This window comes from Chiloscyllium punctatum, chromosome 10, assembly GCF_047496795.1.
Source record: "Chiloscyllium punctatum isolate Juve2018m chromosome 10, sChiPun1.3, whole genome shotgun sequence".
In the NCBI taxonomy this organism is placed as follows: Eukaryota; Metazoa; Chordata; class Chondrichthyes; order Orectolobiformes; family Hemiscylliidae; genus Chiloscyllium; species Chiloscyllium punctatum.
The window spans coordinates 86,389,333-86,404,176 of NC_092748.1; the positions used below are offsets into that span (position 1 = coordinate 86,389,333).

General features: G+C 40.1%; 1 protein-coding gene across 6 annotated transcripts in view; it reads right to left on the minus strand.

Annotated features, from left to right (window-relative positions):
• Positions 1-14,844, minus strand: part of LOC140482362 (von Willebrand factor D and EGF domain-containing protein) — a 303,821-nt gene that overhangs the window by 48,017 nt on the left and 240,960 nt on the right. For 5 of the 6 annotated variants that reach the window (XM_072579723.1, XM_072579720.1, XM_072579719.1 and 2 more), the window contains one exon: positions 12,911-13,048. The exons of the other annotated variant lie outside the window; for it this stretch is intronic. In XM_072579723.1, the coding sequence (XP_072435824.1) occupies positions 12,911-13,048 (138 nt within the window). The remainder of the gene's footprint in view (positions 1-12,910; positions 13,049-14,844) is intronic. 6 annotated transcript variants of the gene reach the window in all.

Consider the following 14,844-nt stretch of genomic DNA (forward strand, 5'->3'; position numbering starts at 1 on the left):
TATCCATCCATCTTTTTCTTTGTGTAGGTTCTTCAGTAAACAGCTTATTTTCAAACCTTTGATAAAATGGAGTTTGTAATGTTCTTTTTTTTTGCTGCAAGTAAAAAGGGAGGTGGAACAGTTGAGTGCTAAGATTTTTAACAGCAATTAAAAATCTAATTGAAATGGGCCTGATATAATCGAGCATCCTATTTTGACATGTCATCTCCGATTTAACCACATTTTAAATAGCACATTTCAAATATTAAGTTGGTATAATTTATTCATTTAGCAGAAATTCAAGTACTGTATTGTTTTTTATTCATTCACAGGATATGGCGATGCTGGCTAGGTCAGCATTTATTGCCCATCCCTAATTGCCCAGAGGGTTGTTAAGATTCAACCACATTGCTGTGAGTTTGGAGACACATGTCAACCAGACCAAGAAAGAATGGCAGTTTCCTTTGCTGAAAGACTTCAGCGAACCAGCAATAGATTTATGGTCATTAAACAATTATTCCAGACCTTTTTTTTATTGAATTTAAATTCCACCATCTGCCATGGCAGGATTTTAATGTTATATGTAGATGTCAATGGCTGGCTTTCATTAAATTTTGGACTGGTCAGTGGCATCTCGAGTCACCCAGTAGCAATGTTGGGGCAGCCCAGGGACAAAGCAGCCAGTTGGAAGATTAGTCCAAAATGGTAGAGTTGGGTCTTGGGAGGAGTTTTTGATATAAATGTGGAGTCAAAGGAAACTTTTCTGACTCTCCGAGTCGCAAAAGGAGTAATTTTAATACAACTTGTTGGGACTTTTCAGCTGTATCGTTAACTTTTATGGAGTCGAGTGTTGGCAACACGTCTTTCATATGCCTTAAAATTTGAATTGGGGTGTTATGTATGTTATTGTGACCTGATTTGTATGGACTGAAGAGGTACCCTTCTGGTTCAGGTAGGATTATTTATCACCCAGCTCACACTGCATTGGAAGTGGTATAGCTACAATGCCAACCATCTCTATTTCAACTCCACTACCAGTTTCTTTCTATTGAGTTAAGGAAATTACTATTTCCCCTTATATTTTAATAAGTAACCATTTTCTCAACATCTGTGTTAGTTTAAATATGTTTATCTTATAGGGATTTTACTTCTCAAAATTGTTTTTGTATCTTTTTCTTAGTATTTCTCATGTTGAGTCTTTCCTTGAACCACCTTGATCTTTGGTCCTTTTTAAAACTTCACTTTTTATCTCCAACATGGATCTGCTTCTTTTCGATGAAGACAGAGCGGCTAGGTTCTTACAGTCTCCTTGACCACATAGCTGCCAACTCTCACTAGAGTTCATTCATAAATTACAGCCACTTAACTGAAGTAGCGGAGGACTGCCAACTGGTTCTCACCAAGAATTAAATCTTTTAGGAAAGGAAGGTTGGTAACTGGTGGAAAATAAATAGCTGGGCTCATCATGCACTGCTGTTTTAGTTTCCTGTACTTTTCGCTTTAGGCTAGAATTCCAATCTAGCTCAGGATGGCAGAATCATCATCCTTCTCTGTTGGGTCTGTGTTCCTGTATCATTCCTTCTTCGCCGATTTCAAAGCTAACTTCAAACTGAACAATCTCTATACTGTGCATCACTGCACTAAATTACTTGAGCCAATCTGTCAATTAATTCCTTGTGAACACTGAGGTCACAAACAGCACAAATGGCCAATCTTTCCTACAGAGATTATAAAGATATTTGGGAAGGAAAGTATATCTAGCTTGTACAGGACATTAGTTAGACCACTTTTGGAATATTAAGTACAATTCTGGTCTCCCTCCTATAGGAAGGATGTAGTGAAACTTTAAAGTGTTCTGAAAAGATTTACAAGGAGGTTGCCAGGATTGGAGAATTTGAACTGCAGGGAGAGTCTAAACAGGCCGGGGTCAGCATGGACGAGTTGGATTGAATGGTCTGTACATCTCCATGACTCTATACCTGATAAAGGAGTGCTTGAAATGGTTGAATTACATATTAGACATTTAACAATGGGGGTCACTGAAATGAAGAATAAATCATTTTTGAAAGGATCACATGGTTCAATTTTAGTGTTGTGTTGAGACTTGTAAAAACGTCTGCACAATATAACAATGCTGTGATATTATGGTTTGCCATTTTGTTGTTTGGTTTTGATGGTTTTGTTTGCTTATTTTGGCTATTTTCAACTGTGTTTTTCATCTCTCCTTATCTAAAGAAAACAAACAGAGCTGAAGCAAAGTTGAAAACTGAACATCAGGCTGTGAAACAGCATGGTCACCAAACATTAAAACAATAAACCTGATCTTTCACAGAGCTCGAGGTGAGAGAACAATGAGGAGTTAGCTTTTTACGCCAAGCTGAAAATTCCTTATAAACTGCAGGAGACTGCACACAGAAGACTGCCATTGCCAAGTACTTTATAGGTCCCTGACAACCCATCAAAACCAAAGTAAACATGTTCTGAGCTGTTTTCTGAGCAGTCTTCAGCAGTTAGTCCCTGCACAAAACACTGTTTAGACCATTCACACTTGGTCCAAATTGGTGGAAAGAATGTGCCACAGGCCTTGTCCACTTGGACCTGAAAATTGCAAAGAGAAGTCTACTCCTATATTTGGTCCCTGATTCCCTGATGAAGAAAGTGAATGTATTATAGCCACATTTGTGGATGATACAAAATTAGGAAGATTAAGTGGTGAAGATGATGCAAAGAATCTTCAAGGGATAGGGACAGCTTAAGTGATCAGGCAAAAACTTGGAACATAACGTGGAAAAACATGGCGTTATGCACTTGGACAGAAAGAACAGAAGAGATGAATATTATTTAAATGGAGAAAGACTGCAGAAAGCGACAGCACTTAGGGATTTAGGAATCCTTGCGCATGATTTTCAAAAAGCTAGCATCCAAAATCAGCAGATAATAGGGCAGGTAAATGATGATGTTGGTCTTTATTTCAAAGGTAATAGAATAAAGAAAAAGGGAGATTTCGTTACAACCATATGAGGAAGTAGTCAGACCACAGCTGTAATACTGTGAACAGTTTTGGGCCTCTTTTTCTATGGAAACACATAATGATGTTACAAGCAGTTCAGAAAAGGCTTACTAAACTGAATCTGGTAACATTTACAGAGAGAAATTGAGTAAGGTGGGCATGCACTTATTGTAATTTAGAAGAATGAGAAGCGACCTTATTGAAACACACAAAGATTTTGAGGGGACTTGACAGGATAGATGCGGAAAGGTTATTTCTCCTTGTGGAAGCGTCTAGGACCAGAGGGCATAATCTCAGATTAAGGGGTTGCCCATTTAAAATAGAGATGAGGCAAAAGTTCTTCTCTCAGAGGATAGTAAATTTGTGGAATTATGTACTGCAGAAGGATATTGAGCTGGGTCACTAACTCCATTTGAGGTTGAGAGAAACTAATTTTTAATTAGTAAAGGAATCACGGATTATTGGAAAAAGGCAGGAAAATGGATTTGAAAGTGATCAATGATCTAATTGATTGGCAGAACAGATTCAATGGGCTGAATGGCGTACTTTTATTCCAACACCTTCTGGTCTCATTTATGTATTATGCTTTTTCAGATAAGGAACACGGATGTCTCTATTATTTAAATATAAGCCACGATGTGGAGAGGCCAGTGTTGGACTGGAGTGGACAAGGACAGAAGTCACATGACACTAGGTTATAGTCCAACAGGTTTATTTGAAATCTCAAGCTTTTGGAGTTGCAATTATTGAGTGGGATAGAGATTCTGCAGCAACTAGAAATTCTGCGGCCAGAGGATGAACTTGTTATTTGTTGTGTGCACGCGCTATTTGCAGTTGGGTCCTGAGACATTCAGGGTGAGATTGCTCTACAGGAAATATGCTGACAAGTTGTGGACAATGGGGTGCTGTGAATTTTCATTATTGCCAATGAAGCTGAATGCTATCCAAAGTACATATAAAAATACAAAATGTAACACAACCTATTGCCACCTTCTTTGTTCCATGTCTCTGATTTTTCAAAACAAAATCATTGCCTGGAGTTCTAGCAACTCATGTCTGAACATCCAGTCAATGCCCTGGGCCATTAGCTGCAGCAAAATCATACTCCAATACAATCTGCAACCTCATGCCTCGAAATATTCCCCACTCTACCATTACCTGTAAGCTAGGTGACCAACCTTATTGTAATGAAAAATGAGGCATCAACCTGGTGAAGTTACATCATAGTGCTACCTGCATGTCAAACAGCATAAAATATAAGGGGTAGACAGAGCTAAGCAATCCCAAAACCAGCAGTTACCTTCTTCCCGACCTCTCCGCCCCCACCCCCTCTCCGGCCTCTCACCCTCACCTTAACCTCCTTTCACCTATCGCATTCCCAATGACCGTCCCCCAAGTCCCTCCTCCCTACCTTTTATCTTAGCCTGCTTGGCACACCTTCCTCATTCCTGAAGAAGGGCTTATGCTCGAAACATCGATTCTCCTGCTCCTTGGATGCTGCCTGACCTGCTGCGCTTTTCCAGCGACACATTTTTCAGTTAGACTACTAGTCATGAATGGTGTTGGACAATTGCATAAATCACTGGAAGAGGAGATTCCACAAACATCCCCATTCTCAATAATGGGGGAGCCCAACACACCAGTAAAAACAAGACTAAAGCATCTGCAACGAACTTTTGTCAGAAGTGCTGAGTAAGTGATCCATCTGGGCCTTTTTCAGAGGTTACCAATATCACAAATGTCAGTCTTTAGCCAATTCAACTCACTTCATGTGAAACAGCTGGAGACACTGGATATGAGAAAGGCTTTAGGATCCGACAACATTCCAGCAATAGTACTGAAGATTTTGCAATGGCCAAATGCTGACTTCCCACCATCATTATCCTGGGGTGTCCTTTGACCAGAAATAGAACTGAACCAGCCATATAAGTACCATGGCTACAAGAGCAGCTCTGAGGTATATATATATATATATATATACTGTCTGAGAAACAAATATATATCAGCACGTTATAAAATGAACCACATTTCCCACTAAAATGTACTTGGTAGCAACTTTCTCTCTCGAAGTAGTTTTCGTGAAGGTTGTTACTCTCTGTAGTTAGACCAAAAACACAGAAGATTTTCCATCTGTTAGAAAAACATACAAACATGTGAAGAAGGAACGAGAGTAGGTCTTTGAGCCTACTCCACCATTCAATAAGATCACAGCTCATCTGATTTTGACCTCAACTCAACTCTTCTGCATATCACCAATAATCTTTCATCCCCTTGGTAATCTATCTACCTATCGTAAAAATATTTTAAGATTCTTCAGCCATTGCCTTTTGAGGAAGGGTACTCCAAAGACACTCAATGTTCTGAGAGAAGAAAATGATTCCTCATCTCCTTTTTAAATGGATGACCCCTTAATTTTTAAGACAACAATTCCTAGTTCTAGGTTGTCCCACAACAGAAAGCATTCTTTCAACATCCACCTGGTCTAGTCCTTCAGGATCTAATACATTTCAACTAAGTTAATGCTGACTCTTGTAAACTTCAGTGCACACAGGCTAAGCCTGTCTAATCTTTCTCATACATCAATCTGTTCATACCAGGTATAAAATATTAAATGATTGCTTTCTTTACTACTTTATCTAACATAAGGGCTAAACGGGTGTTAAACCCAGAATAAGCCCATCTCTCTGTATACTGGTCAAACTCCTTAGAAATGCACACAGGGAATTGAGTCTAGGTGTAGTCTTGAATTAACGCATAGGGACATTTTACACTGGAGATGGGTACTGACGTAATTCAGAAGCTGCTTTAAAGTCAAATATTCAAATCGCAATTTTCTGTAATACTTTCCAGTATTGGTAACTAATATAACTTATGGTAGTTTAAGAAACAGAAAAGAGCAGAGAAAAGGAGCTCGTCTTCAGTAGAAGCTGAGCTGCCGAACATGTAAAAACTGCTCTGATGGGAGTGTGTAATTACTATTTGATAACTTTACATAGGACATATCCATTATAAATACTTTATCCAACAAGATTTTGCAAAGGAAAACAAGAACAATGTGTTTTTCTTACCAGTAATAAAAAGAGTAGGAAGCAAGGTTTTCTTATAAACATCTTTACTCAAAACAAGTAAATCCCAAGAGTAGGAAATCATTGGAAAAATTTTCCAATGAACTGCCTGCTGAAATAAAATGTCAGCTTATTGTTGAATAATTCAAGATAGAAATATGTACATTTTGGCCAGTATGGAGATCAAGAAACACTGGGATTGTGCAGAAAGGTGTAGCTGTTGTGGAAGATCAGATATGATCTCACTGAATTGTGCAGCAGCCACAGGCTGATCCTACTGCCTTTATTCTCATTTTGTAGAACCTGATTAATTTCATCCTGTAAAGTCATGGAGATTGAAAAATGGGCATGTTCTATAATGCTGGGTACTTTGCTTTACCAAGGTACTATCAGGATGACTTTGTTGAAAAAGACCCAGAATGTAGTCCAGAATATTGAGATTCTGGTGGAGACTGCCTCAAGCTGGCAATTATTATGCACGTCAATGAACACTGAGGAAATAGGAGTACATTGGAGTGAGGCAAACTTGGAACTGCTTATTTAAACAAGACTGGCAATACAGATATGGCAGACGTGTGCCGTGGCTCTTAAAATATTTCATTTTTAGAATATCAACAAGCTGCAATCTTCAAGTAGCAAGTAAATGAAAAATCAATTAGTGCATTAGATACTGGGTCAACCTGACTGCAGTGTAGGAAAGAATTTGAAAAGCATCGCAGGTATTCTAATTTGCAAGAAATGGACAGGAATACATTTTTTTCAGCAATATCCCAAGTTGGTGAGGACAGATACAACAAGAAAAGTATGGAAGGTTTAGGGTTGGTCCCTGCACATTTTTAGGATGGCACAAGTTACTTATGCCATAGGTCAATTGACCACCAAATTAAAATTGCATCTCCCCACCGTCCCTGATTTCAGAACCATTGGTAGGACCACTTCAGCCAGATTAAATTCAGGTAGGTATGTCTTACAGAATCTGACTAACAACAGGACCTTTGGATGAAGTAGCCACCAAGTGAAGTGGGCGGCATGGTGGCACAGTGGTTAGCACTGCTGCCTCACAGCACCAGGGACTTGGGTTCAATTCCCACCTCGAGCAACTGTCTGTGTGGAGTTTGCATATTCTCCCCGTGTCTGCGTGGGTTTTCTCCGGGTGCTCTGGTTTCCTCCCACAATCCAATGTTAGGTGAATTGGCCATTTGAAATTGCCCATAGTGTTAGGTGGAGAGGGGAATGGGTCTGGGTGGGTTGCTCTTTGGAGGGGCAGTGTGGACTTGTTGGGCTGAAGGGCGTGTTTCCACACTGTAAGAAATCTAATCTAATCTGTTTTGACGGGAGACATTTACCTGTGTTTTTAGATGTTGTCTGAATGCCTTCACCTACGCTACAGCCCATTATGAATTACATTATGAATTTTCTTTTATGTTACTGTTTGATCAATAATATTGAACAAATGTTTAAAGTCTAAAGATATGTAGGTTAGATGGATCGGCTACACTAAATTGCCCATAGTATCTAGGGATGTGCGGGTTAGGTGGACTGGCAATGGGAAATGCAGGGTTATAGGGGTAGGGTAGGGGTGGGTCTTGGGGGGATGCTCTTCAGATGATTGGTATGGTCTTGACGAACCAAATGGCTTGCTTCTAAAAAGTGTAGGGATTCTATAATTCAATGATAAGTTACGCTATATGGGATAAAATATTAATCATTCTGCATTAACTTTTTGCATCTACTTTTATTGGATTTTCATAATGACTCACTATGAAAGAGAACAGAATCGTCCCTATCAGTCTGCTAATCCCAATAAATTAGCAGCTAGAAATTCGTTCTTAACTTATAAAATCATAGTCATCTGTAGTAAGTGGCCTAGTTTTCACAAGCAAATGGTCTGGATGCCTGGAGAGAGGTAAATCCCCGAATGGTAACATTGGGTCAGATGGCCTCTCCTGGGTTTCAGCAAAGCAAATTGAAGGCAGGAATGGAGCCCCTATGGAGCTATTGGGTAAGGCATTTAATTATAATATTAGTTCTGTTTTGTTTTTTAACATTGTTTCTGCACTTGGATTTATTCCCCAAGTTCTGTACAATCAATAGGATCATCAAGGCTAAATGTATGGCAATGAATTGCTTCTTGAGTGAAACTGACAAGCTGGACAGCCTTTGATCAGTGAAACTGAAGAGCTCCACTCATGACCAGATACGAGGCCGCTTCTCACAGCATTTTGTTGTGGACTGAGCTTTCAATGTTCAATAGGAAATTGCCAACTTCTTGCAGTCGCTTTCCTCTGTCTTGCACTTTACCACTTACTTTATGCTACACTTCCCTGCTGCAATATGGGGGCATCTCATGCAGCTTGACATTGTACCTGACAAAACGAGGGCTATCACCGGCCAAAGGAACAGCTCCAGTATCAGAAGTGGAAGCACAAATTGCTTTTGCTTCAAGGATATGCTTTTCCACAAACCAGAAGTGATAGAAATCCGGTTTTAAGGAGGCTCGACCTTCTTTACAGACCCGAAGATCTGCTCTTTTATTTGAGCACTACTGACTTAGAAAACTGAGGCATTGATTACAGATCATTTCCGACATCTGCAGTCTTTTGGAACAAGACTTCCTTTCTAGATGACGGGAACTGCATGGACTGCAAATTGCTCTCAAAGAAACTGTCACCAAAGGGAAATCTCACCAGCCCCTACCTTCAATCTCTGCAGCTCTCCAAAATTGTGTGCTCTCTTCTGGTGTAAGGAGAAAATTATATCTGATAACAATGGCTTATGTGTCTAGCAGAGGAGGACAATGTCTGTGGATGATAAAAGTCTGATTTGGGGCACAACAGAGCAATATGATAAGGATTTTCGAGACTATAGAAACCACAGCAATGAGAAGAGTCATACAAATGCTACACTTGAGCTCTCTATCTCTTAACCCAGAGGTGCAGCTCGAGGATGCGAGGGGCTGCAGTGAAGTATTGAAAGGAAGAATGACAGCTTCTCAGACTAAGAAAACATAAATGGAAATGGCCAAGGAACTCAGCAGAGTAGGACTGTGGCTCTTCCAACCTTGAAATTTTATTTTCTACCAATTCTCACTCAAAATTAATTTTACATACCCAATGGTAAAGAATTCCTCCATCCATTATTTTCTTTGATTTCCTTAAAACGTCTGCTATTCTCAAATCTGGCATTTTATTTCTCACCAATTCTGTGGCATGTCACACCTCCCAGATGTATGAACATTGTCTGTTGCTCCTTGGTATGAGTTTTACTGCAATGTGTCTGCCCAGCTAGTTCTGAACAAAAGCAACACAAAGCTATTGTGCCCCCCACAGGTGTCCCCTATAACACACAATGGTTTTGACAAGAGATAACAAAACTCCCTTGGCAGTTTGAATTGTCCCATTCAGGAATTCTGCCACGTAATTGAAATTTCTAGCTTCTGAATAGCTTTAATTCTGCAGCTCTGAACTCTTCTCATAGACTGTGTTTTTTAACATTGAAATGACAGCACACAGCTGGAACCCTGATTTCCAGTAAGAAATCGTCCCCACTGAAAAATGCCCAATGTACAAGAATGTACCTTTACACCTTCAAATGCAACCTAGCTTCTAGGAAAAAGTAATTCTGCCAGCACAACCAGTTACAAGAATCTTCACTGAATATTGATTCATGTGCATTAATGCCAATTACTTTAAAAAAAAATCATAGTTGTAATTTCTCTTTTTTAAAAATTTCCTTTTTTTCTCTTTTCTTTCTTCCATGTATGATTTAATCCATGTCTGCATTGTGAAATTTCATCTCCTGGTTTTAGACACCTGAATAAAGCATCCCTTTGTTTTAACTTTAAGGATCATTCAAAAATTTGACTTCATAAATAGCAAATTTAGGCGATTACACCTCAGCCTATCTTGAAAGTGAAAACAAAATGCAATAGGGAAAAAAACAAAATCATTCTCTAATATGGACAGAGCAGGCAAACCACAACATAATTTAATGCACCCTTCCCTTTTGTGCATGACATTTAAGAATCAGCCTCATACTGCCCGTTGGACTGCCTCCAATGTTCCTTCTGAAAGACAGAGACCAACCTGAACGTAATACTTCAAAGACAGCCTCAACAGGGCTAGATACAGATTGAAAATCAACTCCTTCCACTGATAAATCACAGCCAGAAACATACGTCCCAACATTTTCCTTCCTTTATTGATGTAAATATGTAAATATGTCTCAACTGTTTTAATGCCTGAACTATCAAACTTTGTACATATTTTCAATACAATGTCAATTCCACCTCATCAGAAAATAAATTGCAAGACAAAAAAAGGTTGATTTCATTTACCGTTCACCAACCTTGCATGAAAATGACAGAATAATGATAAAGTAGACAGGCAGGAGGCTGCAAGCACACAGCAAGCCAGGCAGCATCAGGAGGTGGAAAAGTCAACGTTTTGGGTATAACCCTTCTTCAGGGCTGGGGGGTGGGTATGGAGGGAGCTGCAGATAAAGGACGTGGCGGGGGCAGGGTGGGAAGGTGGGGATAGGTGAAGACAGGCAGGGAGTACACCCTCGAGAGTGTGTTACTGTAAAAGTATAGCATGTCAGGCAGCATCTGAGTAGCAGGAAGATCGACATTTGGGCTGGAGCCCTTCATTAGGAATGAGGAATTCCTGATGAAGAACTCCGGCCCAAAACTTCAATTCTCTTGCTCCTTGGATGCTGCCTGACCTGCTGTACCTTTCCAGTAACACACTCTCGACTCTGATCTCCAGCATCTGCAGTCCTCACTTTCTCCTAACAGGTACAACCTGGTTGGTCAATAGGAGGAATGAATCCGGTGGGTGGCAGGGAATAGTGGAAGGGAGGGGGAGGGGCTGGGAAGGAATTCAGGGGATACGAAGGGAGGTTATTTGAATTTGGAGAACTCAATGTTGAGTCCTCTGAGCTGTAGGGTGCCCAGACGGAAGATAAGGTGTTGTTCCTCCAATAGGAGCTGTGGTTTGTCTTGGCAATGGAGGAGGCCAAGGATGGTCATGTTGGAAAGGGAGGGGTTGGAGGAATTGAAATGGGTGGTGACTGGGAGGCCCGGTCAGTCCCTGTGGACCTGGCTGCGATGGTCAGTGAACCATTCCCCAAGTTTGCGTTTCGTCTCCCCAGTGCAGAGAAAACCACATCGGGAGCACCTGATACAGTAAAGTAGGTTGGAAGAGAGGCAGGTAAACCTCTGTCTAGCCTGGAAGGACTGTTTGGGGCCCTGGATGGAGGTGATGGTGCAACAGCAGGTTTTGCATCTTTTCTGGTTGCAGGTACCTTGATGCAGGAGTGGCGTGAATGAAGGACTGTCAGAAGGAATGGTCCTTGTGGAAGGCAGAGAGGGGTGGGGAGGGGAAGATGTTCTTGGTGATGGAGTCTATTTGGAGTTGGCATAAGTGTTTGAGGATGATGCATTGGATGCGGAGACAAGTGGAGTGGTGGGTGAGGACAAGGAGGACTCTGTCTTTATTGCATTGGTGGGGGGTTTAGGAGCGGTGAAATGGGGAATGGAGGTGGTGTGGCAGAGGACTGTCTGAATGACAGAGGGAGGAAAAGCATGTTGTTCAAAACAGGTGGACATCTGGGATGCTTGTGAATGGAATGTCTCCCCATTTGAGCAGATGCAGCGGAGGCAGACGACTTGGGATAATGCGATGGAGTTCTTACAGGATACTGGTGCCAGGAGGTGTAGTTCAGGTAGTTATGGGAGTTTGTAGGTTTGCAGTAGACATCAGTCTGGCTAATCATTGCAATCAATTTTGTGTTCAACACTTTCAAATTTCCTGGCTTTATAATAACTTGTTAAACTCCAACTGTCCATGTCTACTTACTGAGCTAACTTTTTCAGCTTCTCTCTCTTCAGCTTATTGCACCAATTAGCATCATTAGCCAAGACAACTTAGTTGATATCATCTGCAAATTTCAGATATTAAAACCGCATCCTCTGGGTCATTCATAAAAATGATAAGCAACAGCGATACGGACATTAACCTAGTGGTACTCTACTTGGAACTGACCCGTTCTGACAACTTAGTGATTTCTTTTGTCTACTTTTAAGGCATTCTTTAATTCAACTTAACAATATTTAATCTATTCTATGAACACACATCTTGTAAATTAGATTAAAAATGAGATGTTCAAATGCTTCTTGAAAATTTATGTAGATTCATGACATAAGCTTTGTCATTAGCTTAAAAACATTCAACAGATTGGCGAAACACAAGCCACCCTGTCTCGACTCAAATCCAGTCTCTACCTCATTTTGCCAGATGATCCCTTACAGTATTCTTGATTAAGGTCTGAATACTTTCCTTACAATTGAGGTCACGCTCAGGAGTTTGCACTTTGAGACTTTATCCCTTAACAGTACCTGCAAATTGCTCAGGCACATCCATCAGATATATTGAGGATAAGTGTTAGACCTTGAAGATTTACCTTAAATTTTCTTTTGTTATTTAATATGTCTTTTGGTCTAATGATCGTGCCAAATCTTTCGTGTCCATTTGCTAAACCACTCGAAGCTATTGTTCATTATTTACACACCCTTGCCAATCTTTTATAAACTCAAACAGCTAATTTTGTGTGTACAGAATTTGATTTTTCACTGTCCAAATCACATCAGTCTTTAAAAGTTGTGTGCAGATGCTGTGCGGATGTTTGCATTTTATCGGTTAAATACAAGAAACAGCAGTCAATCTAAATTACAGTAACAGCAATCATTTGTCATGAACGTAATTGCAGTAACTAAAAGAATTTGGATGGCCCCTGCCCTATAAATAAACGTCAGCTTTTTGTGAACATCAATTAATCAGCACAATAGGATACTCACGTTTGCAAGATCGGCCATCGCCCTGCATTGTCCCTGGGCAACTTCCACATTTGTAAGATCCAAAATTATTGAAACAAGCGACTCCAGGAAAGCATGCAGCCTTTTTGCATTCATTAATATCTTCTTGACATGCAAACCCTGTAATACAGTGTAGAACAAATGAGTAACAGAGTGTTTGACATTAACAAATAAGGAGAAAATTGACTAGTTATCATTTTTGCATTGACACAAATTTATTGAAGTCAGTTATTTGGCTTGAATAATTAATCAAATTTGCTGGGAAATACATTGTATGTGTATCAGTATTCAAAATATGGAAAGAATAGATTGATTTATGTATTTTTCAAACTTATTTTAATTCCGCCCTCGCATAACACCACTACTTCGGGGGTTTTCATTTCCGTGAAAGAAAAGTCAAAATATTTTGGATGATGGAAATCTGAAACAAAAACACAAAATTCTGTGTACATTCCCCATCAGTGTGTGTCCAGTATTATATTTGATTAGGTCTTTTTTGATTTTCTCTTCCCCTATACTTTCCCCAAGCATTACTTCATCATTATTGATTATAATCTTCCTCTCAATTCCATTTCTCATCCCTGCTGATATCCCACCTCGACAACATTGTCTATTTTTATCTCTGTCCTCTGCAGTTTCGCTACTCTAGAAACACATAGTCCCTACTCTTTGTCTTTCTGTTTTTGATTTATTATTGTCACATGTACAGAGATATAGTGGAAAGTATCATTTTGCCGTGCTATCCAGACAAACACACCTTCCTTAAATCATCAGGGTTTTAAAACAGAATACAGAATATAATGTTACAGCTGCCAAGAGGGTACAGAGAAAGATCAACTTTAATATATGAGAATCCATTCAAAAGTGTGGTAATATGTGAGAAGAAGCTGTTCTTGAAGCTGTTGATAAACGTTTTCAAACATTTGTATCTTCTGCCTGACAGCAGAGGGTGGTGGATGACAGTATAACCGGGTGAGAGGGGCCTTTGATTACGTTGTCTGCTTTCTCAAGGCAGCGGGAAACGAAAACAGAGTCAATAGAAGGAAGGTTGGTTTTCACGATGGACTGGGCAGTGTTCACAAATCTGAGTTTTTGTGGATTGGGCAGAGCAGTTGCCATACCAAGCTGTGATGCATTTGGATAGGATGCTTCCAAAGATACATCTACAAAACTTGATAAAGGTCATGTGGACATGCCAAATTGCCTTTGCTTTCTGTGTAAGTAGACGCATTGGTGGTGCTTTCTTGACTGTAGCATTAATATGGGTGGACCAGGATAGATTGGTGGCGATATTTACTCCAAGGAACTTGAAGTTCTCAACTACTTCCAACTCAGCATCATTGAAACAGACAGGGACATTTCCTCCACTCCACTTCCTTAAGTTGATGACCAGCTCCTTCATTTTGCTGACATTGAGGGAGAGATTATTGTCTTTACACCATGCCACGAAGCTCTCTAACTCATTTTTGTACTCTGTTTTGTCTTTTTTTGAAATCCAACTCACTATGGTGGTCTCATCAGTAAATTTTAAAATGGAGCAAGTGCTGAATTTAGCCACACAAATATGAGCATTTTAAAGAGTATAGTAAGGGGCTGAGTATGTAGCCTTGCAGGGTAGTGGGGTTGAGGGTTATTGTGGGGGAGGTCTTGTCAGCTATTGCTACTGATTGTGGTCTACGGGTCAGGGAGTTGAAGATCCAGTTGCAGAGGGGACAACAGAGTCATAGGTCTCAGAACTTGGAGATGCGTTTGGTTGGAACTATGTTATTGAAGGCAGAGCTAAAATCAGTAAATAGGAGTCTAATGTAGATGTCCTTGTTATCGAGATGTTTCAGGGATAATTGTTGGGCCAGGGAGATGGCATCTGTTGTGGACCTAACGTGATGGCAGGCGAATTGTATAAAATCAAGGCAATC